The sequence below is a fragment of the Oryzias latipes genome, chromosome 5, assembly GCF_002234675.1.
Source record: "Oryzias latipes chromosome 5, ASM223467v1".
Lineage (NCBI taxonomy): Eukaryota > Metazoa > Chordata > Actinopteri > Beloniformes > Adrianichthyidae > Oryzias > Oryzias latipes.
In genome coordinates, this window is record NC_019863.2 from 25,264,560 (window position 1) to 25,275,536 (window position 10,977).

At 40.5% G+C, this 10,977-nt stretch overlaps 1 protein-coding gene across 2 annotated transcripts; it reads left to right on the forward strand.

The window, feature by feature from the left end:
- The first annotated feature begins 672 nt into the window (after positions 1 to 672).
- khk (ketohexokinase) lies at positions 673 to 9,817 on the forward strand. 2 transcript variants are annotated; one of them, XM_004069064.4, is made up of 8 exons: positions 673 to 885; positions 2,790 to 2,906; positions 4,466 to 4,600; positions 6,748 to 6,820; positions 7,631 to 7,777; positions 8,680 to 8,768; positions 9,275 to 9,432; positions 9,647 to 9,817. In XM_004069064.4, the coding sequence occupies exons 1-8, from the start codon at positions 785 to 787 to the stop codon at positions 9,745 to 9,747; spliced, it is 921 nt and encodes a 306-aa protein (XP_004069112.1). In that variant the 5' UTR covers positions 673 to 784; the 3' UTR covers positions 9,748 to 9,817. The 2 variants fall into 2 exon arrangements, with proteins under 2 accessions (XP_004069112.1, XP_023810906.1); XM_023955138.1 differs by lacking the exon at positions 4,466 to 4,600 and adding an exon at positions 4,783 to 4,917 and having other exon boundaries at positions 676 to 885.
- The last annotated feature ends 1,160 nt before the right edge of the window (positions 9,818 to 10,977 follow it).

Genomic DNA, 10,977 nt, shown 5'->3' on the forward strand with positions numbered 1-10,977 from the left:
GAAAACAAACAGAAAATGTTCTGACAGTGACAGTGACAGTGACGTCTAAACTGAAGCAATAATGTTTGTGCAGTGATGCAATGCTGCTCCTTATGCAACTGGCTGGCTCCTCCCCTGAAACAGCTGAGAACTTTGTTCCACTGCATCGACAGGAGCGTTTATTCATTCATGAATTTCCTGAGCTGTTAATTCAGCTTTTATGGAAGGAAAAATAACCTGCACACTGAAAATACAGTAGTGGGTTTCTAACTCGTGAACCATGACTTTGAGGACTCGGACATAACCACCACTTCCCTCTGCTGTCTATATTTATAAGCTACAAACTAAACATTTTGAATAAACTTCTGCATAGTTTGTATTACTGAAAAGCTTTCTGTGGTCTGGAAGGGAAGTGATTGGACGGTTTCAGTTATTGGCTTGGACAAACTCTTACGTGTTTATATGATGCCACACACATCATGCACACAATGCAGTTATATAGGAGGGGCTGCTCACTGGTTCTGGTTGGGTCTAAAGTGCGGTCTTGTGAATGAAAATTTACTGCAAAGGTGTCAATAGTCCACATCAAGATTATGATGCATGAAAGGTAGTAAGAGATGTTACAGAGTCACCAGTTTCCATTGGTACCAGGGAAGCTCTTATTTTGTAGATTAGCTCACAGGAAGTGCTGGTTCTGCTAGTAGTGGCTTGACTGGAAGAAAATGAGCTGTGTGTGAGTGTGTGAAAGAGCAGCATGCTGCAGTGTGCGTTCATGACAGCCTGAGGACACACAGGGACAGACCGGATGAGCATGGCGGAGCAGAAAAAGATCTTGTGCGTGGGTCTGGTGTGTCTTGACATCATCAACGTGGTGGACAAATACCCTGAGGAAGACTCTGACAGCAGGTTAGCACACAGGCTAGCAGCCACACACTCAAAACTCTTCCATCAGCTGATCTGCCAGCACATACACACTTTTGTCTCTTTTGATGCTTCTGGTAAACCAATTGTGTTGTGGAAAGCAGCTACATTGTTTTTTAGAAAGCTTTTGTGTTCTACTGATGTGTCCTAAAATTTATTTAATCAGTGTGGATCCGTAGTCATTCATTCATCTTCCAAACCTGTTTTGTCCCTTTTGGGGTCACGGGGCTGCTGGAGCCTATCCTGGCCACTCGTGGGAGAAGGTGGATCCCCGGTTTCTTCTTTTTTTAATGGCTATTAAGTGTCTGTTGAGCTCACATTAAAGAAAATCTGCAACTCATCGTGTCTCAGGGGCAAAGTTTAACCTGCTAACCAGTCATAAACGCCAACTGCTGCCAAAAATCATCATCTGAGCAGTGAAATGTTCAACTGTTGCAACGCAGCTCTGACAAGTTCAGTTCAGTTTGAGTGGGGTTGGGGTTCAGGGTTTGGGCTGGGGTCAAACATGAGTGCTGTGGCTGGAGGACCATCGCAGCCTCACATCAGGACAACTGTGCTGACCTTCAGGGCTAAGTGCTTACATAATGAGGCTGCTGTAAAAAGATAACTTAGAAGAGGACGTTCTCAGGACAAATGCAAGCCAACTATGCTTACCCTTAGCCCCGCCCCTCACAGGGTTATAAAGGCAAGAATCAGGACTTCAAACAATTCCATCTTTACGTTGACACTGGTTTTACAAGAGAGCCGTGACTCTTCTACCCCTTCAAACAGACATAAATACATCCACATGTGCATTTCAAGATCATAAACGGATAGAAACCTGGTTTTTTGAAACGCATCTTCTAAGCCTCAAAGACAGGTGAAGGTTTTGGAATTTTCTCTGGAGGGCGACAGAAATCTTTGAATGCTTTCTGGGAAAAGACACAATTACCCTTTGACTGCACAGTTATCTGGTGAAGAAGAATGTTATGTTCATAGTCTGATAAAAGCTTTAACGACCAAATTTCCAATGACTGCTCGTTCTCTTGGTCTCAGCATATTTTTTCAAGAATATTTATCTGCCTCTTAAATTGCCGGACCTTCTGAAATGATTTGGGGGTGCTCTTTGTCTATGTGTTCCTGCTCCGATCTCTATTTTCTCCACTTCTTTTTATTTAATGTAGTTTAGGGCCTAAACTACAAATGTTACTCAAAATGATAATTACTAAATTTACAACTGCACTTACAGTAGTAGCATTTTAGTTTGAAAAGTAGTTTTTTTGGAAACCTGAGGTTTAAAAAAAATTAAACGCCAACTTCAGCCCTGTTTGGACCGGTCTGTGAAAATATTGTCTGCCATTAATCCGGTCTGTGGGACCACTGGTTTACAGAATCCCTGTTGTATGAAATGCCCATTTAGATGAGACCAACAGTGTTTAGATAGCAAATGAAAAGCAGTTTTTCAGCATCGGTTAATAAAGCAGTTTGAATTTTCTAGATGTTACTGAGAAAGAAATAATACAATTTTGTTATACCAATGCGTTAAACCTCAGTCTCAGGTGGAACCATCAAGACAGAAAGTAACAAAAAAAAAAAGAGTGATTATAAAAGACAGTGTCACATACACTTAAATATTTTGTATGAACAGTAGAATCTGTCACTGCATTTGTTCTGGATGGGATGAGTCCTGTTGATGAAGAGTACTGGTGACATGCTGCATGTTAACGTTTTGGTTTTCTTCAGAATATTTACCAAACAACAGTAAAAACTGGAATAATGCAAATGCTAAAAAACTTAAAGGATGGATAGGACTTTACCTTTTTTTTGTCCAGAAACTCTCTTCATTTGTTTATCCCTAAGTTTTCTTGACGTTTTCTGAGTTTACAGATGAGTGTGACCCCTGTGTTCAGGTGTTTGTCGCAGCGATGGCAGCGAGGCGGGAACGCGTCCAACTCCTGCACTGTGCTGTCGCTGCTTGGAGCTCCGTGCGCCTTCATGGGCTCTCTGGCTGCTGGTCTGACCGCGGAGTGAGTATTGACAGACACATCTGACTGAAATCACTGTTGTTCAGGGCTACATTTTCTGATCCCACTGAGCTGTTCCTGTTGTAAGGAGAAGGCTGGATGGTTAAAAAACAGCAGAGAGCAGGTGGATGACAATTTATTGAGAGCTTGGAGATGGGCAGAGAGCCAGGCAGGCAGTCAGGATCAAACAGTGAGTTCTGCAGCCAAACCATCCAAATAGCTGCACTGGAGTCAGTAAGAGGACAATCTGGCACAGAGTGGCTGGAGGAACTGGGCTTTATGCCGTTGGTCTGATGAGGGAAGTGACTCCATCTGAGAAGGGTGTGGAGCAGGAAAAACAAACCGGAACAGAGGCAGGGATCCCAACATCTCCCCTGTGACTGGATCTCCATGTGCATACCAGACAATGTAAAGAAGTCATTTCCAGAGTCGATTTCAGGTCAGACCACTCACCGCCACCCCTACTTTCCCATCACGATGTTGTCTCTGCTTTTTTTCCTCATGAACACTTTTCATCTTCTGCTAACCCTCAAACAGCCCCCCCCCCCCCCCTCCATGGTTTTCAAGACCTGGAACTCACCTCTCCTCACAATCAGTTATGTGATAAACCTAATTTGACAATTGAGTCACACATTCTCAATGAATTGCTTTGGAAAAACTTTCTTGCAACAGGAAGTGTCAAAGGGATGATCCTTTACGGGGAGCTACGCAGTAGGTTAGCCTATTTTAGGGGTTCTAATAAATATTCTAGGTGCAGCTAGAAATCCAGCCGTAGAGACCATCCTTTCTGGTCATATGTTGTATGCATATCTGTGATGCAAATAAAAAAAACAGGTGTCCAAAACTTGAACCCTGAGGAACTCCACCCGACAAGTTGAGTGCATTATCTGTACATGACAACTGGACTGAGGGACCCCTCCCCCTTGCATTCCAAACAGGAAGTATAAACTGGTTCCAAGAAGCCAAAATCCCATAAACTTCTATTGAGAAATTAACAGCTGTTACTCAGTCAATCATTCTTCCTCGGATACATGTTCTTGCTAATACTAATTTTTTTTCCACAATTTTTTTTCATAAACTTTGCTTCAATAAAAGTATGTAATCTCACGTGGAACTTTTGAAACATTTATTGACAGATTCTCCCGAACATGCTTTCAAGTGGTAGCGGTGGGAACATTAAAAAAGTTCACTCCTGATTGATCAAAGTAGTCAGTACTCAGACCGACTCGGACCAATAACAGCTTACTGATGATTTCTGGTTTCAACATCTCGACGTCTGTATTGCGAAAAAATGGTGACTCAAATGACGTATCTTTGCTGAAAGTAACCCGTTTTCTAAGGGGGATGTCACACTCACTAGGTCCAGTTCTTCATTACAGTCATTGGTGATGACTGTGATGGAAACAATGTCTCCTGCCTTCACAATAAGATTTTACACAAACTTTGGCTTGACTCTAATGACTGGCTTCTTTTCTATTTCTAGTAGATCGAGTAGGATATTATGGCGTCCAAGGCTTGAAACACGAACAAGCTCAACTCATAAACAGTTCATGTTTTTGTAGTTTTATTTTGGAGGACTTCCAGGTGTTCTGCATTGATGTCAGTCTGGTGTCCAAGCACGCTCAGTGCGTCCCCCCAGCTTCTGTGGTCATCAGCAACATCAGTACAGGAAGTCGCACCATCCTGCACATGAACAGGTGTGTGTGTGTATGTGGGTGTGTAACTGTGTGTGTGACTTTCACTAATGCTATCTTTTCAGTACCATCATCATCATCATCCTTGGGGAAGATCTTCTGCCTCTGCTGCTCGTAAACCCATCAGGCTTTTTCCTCGGTGTACTGCAGAGGGCACTGTGATATGTCCTGTCTGTCTATTTTAGTTTCATCATGGCTGACTTCTCGCGTCGAGCGGTCGATGTCTCTGCAGTGGTTTGGCAGGTCAAAGGTCAAACTCCTTGCGCGTGTTGTGTGGTGTGTCCACCCAATGGGTCTCGAACTGTCTTTCTATTCGATACGTAAGAGAACTTGCTGGCGCTTTGCAGCATTCACTGAACACCTCTTCATCAGCCTGAACCCCCAGGCTTTATATTTTTGCTCTGATTGTTAGCAACTACATGAGTAATAAAAGCAAAAGCATTTCCATTAGCTCAAACCACTGAAAACCAACTAAATGCTCAGCTGAAAAACAAAAACGTCTCCCCTCATGTCATTGAAAACGTTTGTTTTGGTGTGAAGGTCACACACATGTTCCTGAAGCTCCGCCTCTCTTCCTGAGCAGTGATGAGGTGTTCAGAGAATGCTGTTTGATCGTTCGCCGGGGAGCATGCAGAGATGATCCAAAATCAGTTGAAAATCAGGTTTTGTGCACTGCAGAGAGCAGCAGAGCCCCTGAATCAGATCAAACCTACCAAGTCAGAGTTTTATGTGTTTGTCACTCAAGTTCTGCAGGGAGAAAAAACAAACGTTTCATTGTGGTTTGAGCTGTTTGGGGCCTCTGCAATGCATTGGGACTTACTTGATCTTAATTATTAATTATAACGCAAAAATCGTCTATGGTAATTACATTCTACAATTTCGTTGTATTATGTACAATGACAATAAAGGCTTCTTCCTCTTCTTCCTCTTCTTCTTCTTCTTTTTCTTCTGACTTCAATTTTAATTAGAATAATTCAATGTATTTTCCACGCAACAATATATTTTACTCAAATAAATCAGGTTATTAGGAGCTGCCATCTATATAAATGCACAGACAAGATTTTAAATGTTTGAGATTTTATACCACTAAAGTACATGACGTCACTCTGAACATTAATCTGATAATGCAGCTGGAGGATTGGGATTACAAACAGAAATTGCGAGGACAAGGAACATGTGGCTCTGGTTTACACAGTAACTGCTTCACATGAACTGTGTACAAGCTACTGTGCTCCTTTCTTTGCACAGGGGCAAAATTTCATAAACGTAATGGTCCAGATGGTTCTGTTTTGGTTTGAGGCTAATTAAAAAAAAGAATAATCGTTTTGTATTTTTACTGAAAAAATCTTTAGATTTATCAGATATATAGGAAATGGTTCCATCAGTTTTTACCTTCTAAAGAACTGACTTTGACTGCAAAGGTAGTTTATTATTTTAGGGAAACGTATATTAACCATAAAAAAATTTAAAAAAGGAAATAATTTAAAGTGACCTATCTGTTCAAATGAAGAAAATAGAGCTGTTTTTGATCTGAGGAGTTTTTTTTAGTCCATCATCTGAAACTAACTGAATTAGCTGGCTGTGTTCACACTTTTAAAGTGTGGCGTCTTTGCAATGTGACGCCTCACCTCAGTTCACTTTTCTGTAGATGATTTTACACTTCAAACGTCTGTCATTCATGGCCTTCTAAAGCTATAGTTTTGAGTCAGATGGCAGAATCCCCTCAGTTTGATTTTAAAAAATGATTTTGGGGTTTAAAATCAGCGATGGAAAGCTAGGAAATTATAATTTTTCTAGTATTTAACTGGTTAACTGGTTACTGATACTTGTTATAGGTCCAAAAAATGATTGAGACACAGTCAAATGTCAAACAATACATAAAAGCAAAAATTAAGTAAAAAAATTAAATTATCATTGTAGGGAAATTGGAAACAACGTAGATCAAATGAACCATTGAAATTCTAAAATAAATAAAGGGAAAATTGAAAGCATGAAAATAAAATCACAAAATGAAATGGGGAATGGATCATTATTAGCAATGAAGCATTGGCATTTTTGATCTGAGTGCTTGAAGGACAAACGTCCTCAATTCTGCTGTCAGTTATGAAAATCATTACATGGTGACTAAGGACTACCCTTCATTTTTTCAGAAACCTTCCTGACGTCACACTGGAGGATTTCTCTAAAGTCAATTTGCATCAGTTCAAATGGATGCATTGGGAGGTACGCAGTTTGAGACCATTGACTGTATAATAGAACTGGAGTGACCGAGTGTGACGTCTCTCACAGAAAAATGACTGACTTCCGGCTCCAACGGCATGAAGCTAATTCAGTCGGCATTGCTCTGCAACACGGACGTCGCCATGTTGGAGTCAGACAACAGTGATTTGTCCGGGTCGGTCTCAGTCAATGTTTCTATGGCAACTACTGTCGCCAGTCAGGAGTGAACTTGTTCGAAGTCCACATCCCTTCCACTGAAAGCGGACTATGGAGAATCTGTCAGTAAAACGTTTGAGGCGGGGCCACATGCTTTTACTGAGGCATCTGATTGGTCCGTTTCTAACTTGAATAATTTATGATAAATAAAAAACATCATGACAAATAAATTAGGATTAGCAAGAAGATGTTAAAAAGGGTAACTTTTCAGGTTATTCTTTTATTTAGCACCAAGACATCGCTGTCGGATAAAAAAATAATAAAATAAATGTTTTCTTATGGCAAAATCTTTTTTATTTATTATTATTATTAATAACAACTATTAAAGGTTACATTTAGCTGTGTGTAAGCGGTTTTTTCTTCAAGTTTTATAATTTTATTTGAGCAGAAAATACCTTTAACTGCAAAAAACCTAAAAGAGCCATAAAACTTGAGTTTAGCACACATGTAGGACTTCTGTTTGCTCTGCTTTAGCAGACAGTGTTGAATCTTTCTCTTCACTTAAAACATTAACAGATAATTTAGTAGAGCCATGCCTTCTTGTGCATTTTTTACTTCCACATGTCACCGTCTTCTGTTTTTTTCTTCTTCTTCCAGGGAAGAAATGCAGAGGAGCAGGTGAAAATGATTCAGCAGGTGGAGCAGTATAACAGCACGCTGCCTCAGCAGGAGAGGATCACGGTTTCTGTGGAGATCGAGAAAACCCGCGAACCGCTCTATCAGCTGTTTCCATACGGCGATGTGGTACGAGTCAGCATTATGACATTCAATTTATCATAATTTACTTGTATTTCCTTTTTTTTTCCTGAACAAAATAATTTTTTTGTTGCAATTGACATGTTTTTCCATTTTTTCCCTACCTGGGAGCCTGTTCCGCAAGTTCTTCTTACAGCATCACTCTGTTGTCAGGGTTAGGGTTAGGGTTAAGAGGTTAGATTCAACCTTTTGAAAATATGATACTTTTTGACGGTTGGGAGAAATTCTGCAGGTTTTTGGAGCACGCTCATTGATCAGAAAGACCGTAATGGATTATTAGCTGACTAAACAATGTTCTACCTGCATATAAGCAAAAAAAAAACAAAGGTTCTTTAGAAGTTGCAGAGCTTATCCAGCAAAGCACTTCCATCATTTTCAGCCAGCAGTAGGTCTTCTGTGGTTGGAAAGTCCTATTAGAAACATGCTAAGTTTGTGCAATGTGAGGACATCAGTCAAACTGTCAAGCCTCAGAACATTTGGTCATTTATAAACTAGCAGCAGCTCTTTTAAATCAAGTTCATATGTAGAACTAGACAATAGAAATAATGTGGTTCTGGTCCAAACTGGCAGCTGCCATCTGCAGGAGCTGCAACTTTCAAATAGTTATGAGAAGTAAACAGAAGAGTGGTAAAGAAGTCCTGTGAACAGGAATTGATTACTTGTATGCATGCAGATAATGTTCTGTACTGGGTTATGTACTGACCTCCAGCACATCTTCCTTCATTGTCCTGGAGAACGCTTCAAGTCAGTGCAGGATCCTGACTTTTCCCTGTTTTTTAAAAAAAATCTTAAGATTTGCAATGAAAACCAGATTCTGTACATCAATGTTTGTGAGGTTTTAACCTTACAGTTGTCATCACATCTTCATCTTTAGATGTGTGTGCCTGCAGGTGTTCGTCAGTAAAGATGTTGCAAGCTACTTTGGCTACGAGTCAGCTGAAGCTGCTGTGAGAGGATTTTACAGTCGGGTCAAAAAAGGGTGAATTTTGTTGAACTTTTGCTGGCTCTGACTCATCTGTCTCTGATCTGTCTGTCTTTGACTTATCTGTCTTTGACTAGCCTGTGTCTAACCTGTCTGTTTCTAACACATCTGTCTCTTATCTGTCTGTCTGACCCATCTGTCTTTGCCCTGTCTCTCTTTGACCCGTCTGTCTTTGACACATCTGTCTCTTATCGGTCTATCTGACCCATCTGTCTCTGGCCCGTCTGTCTCTAACCTGTCTGTTTCTAACACATCTGTCTCTTATCTGTCTGTCTGACCCATCTGTCTTTGCCCCGTCTATCTTTGACCCGTCTGTCTCTAACACATCTGTCTCTGACCTATCTATCTTTGACCAACACATCTTTGACCCTCTGTCTCTGACCTTTCTGTCTCTGCCTCATACATCTTTGACCCGTCTGTCTAACCCGTCTGCCTCTGATCCGACTCTAACCCTTCTGTTTGACCTGTCTGACCTGTCTGTCTCTCCCTCGTCTGTCCTACAGTGCCATTCTTATCTGTGCTTGGGCAGAGAAAGGAGCGGATGCATTGGGTCCTGATGGTGTGCACGTTCATTCAGATGCATTTCCTCCTGAAAAACTGGTGGACACTCTCGGAGCTGGAGACACCTTTAACGCTGGAGTAATCTTCATGCTTTCAAACGGTAACACAGTTTGCCGAACGCTTTAACACTACCTCAGTGTGTTCGAGATAAATGATTAAGAAAAAATACTGATCCGAGATGGAATTTTAAAGTTAATACATAAGTCAAGTCCTGCATGGAAAAAAGAGGCAATGAGCCAGTGAAACTTTGAAAAAACACATTTTTTCCCTTCAGGTTTATTTATCAAAATATATTTATATTTCTCCATTTACAGGAAAGTCTTTGCAGGAAGCTCTCACCTTTGGCTGTAAGATTGCAGGGAAGAAGTGTGGTTTCCATGGTTATGATGGCATCGTTGAGAAGACAAGCACCTGAAGAACAAACCATGTTTTTACAGAATTCATTTCAGTTTTTGAGGACAAAAACTGGTAAAAATGTTTTTTTTTTTTGTTTTTTGTTGCTTTAAAGTAAATTTTTGTGATAACTGTAAAAACAAGATTTTTCCTATCAAAATGTTAAATTCAAGCATTATTTTTAATGTAAGTCTTGCAAAATGTAAATAAATGTAACTTCATTTTGCCATTTTTCACTCTTTTTCTGTTATTCCACCTTAACCCATCTGCAAATCAAAAGAACCCCCCCCCCCCCAAAAAAAAGATTTACCACCCATCACACACACATAATAATAACATAATAATGCAAAACACATCAATAAGGTCCTGAACTTGGACTGTAGACATGTGTATTTTTGATGTTGAGCTGAATTTTTAACACAATAGTATCTGGAAACTTGCTCCTTTTTGCAGCTTGCAGTGGTTTGAGAACTACTGCATAATCTTTCTCGTGTCAATTTTATGAAGGGGAAGTGAGGTTTTGGTTTGTACACAACAGAGAAATCAGACAGTTTTTTTCGCAAACACCCACTTTCAGACCCACACTTGGCGGTATTTCAGCAATCTCTCCTTGCAAAGTGTGATACCAAAACAATTTTAATCAAATTTCATTATAAAGCACATGAATTGTAACATTTGCCTGTTTGATTTGCCTCACATGTGTAGCTTTGATGGCTTTTGGTGGGGAAGTGATCATCAAATAACCGGTTTTATAATGGTCTTGGTGTGTTCCAAAACAGACAGGACAGGACATCTTTGCCCCACCAGTTTGTCCATTTTTGAGGATCTTTGTATGATGTCGCACACATTCAATTTGTCAATGACCACAAAACTGATAATGTGTCTATATCAGTGATGGCATAAATGAAACACTTGGGAGATTGAATCATTTGGAACAACTAATCCCAAAAAATATTCAGTCTTGTGGAAAGCTCGAAACATGTCACCACAGTGAAATCTAGTGGCCAAAAAACTATTTCAAAATCATGAACTTGATAAACTGGAAGGTTTCATGTGTTTGGGGTCTTATGAATGGTTCTCTTTCGGCTTTTCCCATCCGGGGTCGCCACAGCGAACGAGTCGCATGGTAAATTTGGCAATGTTTTACGCCGGATGCCCTTCCTGACGCAACCCTCTCAAAGCAACCGGGCTTGGGACCGGCATAGAAGTAGAGAAGGGAACAGGGAGCAGCCCGGAGTTGAACCTGGGTTTC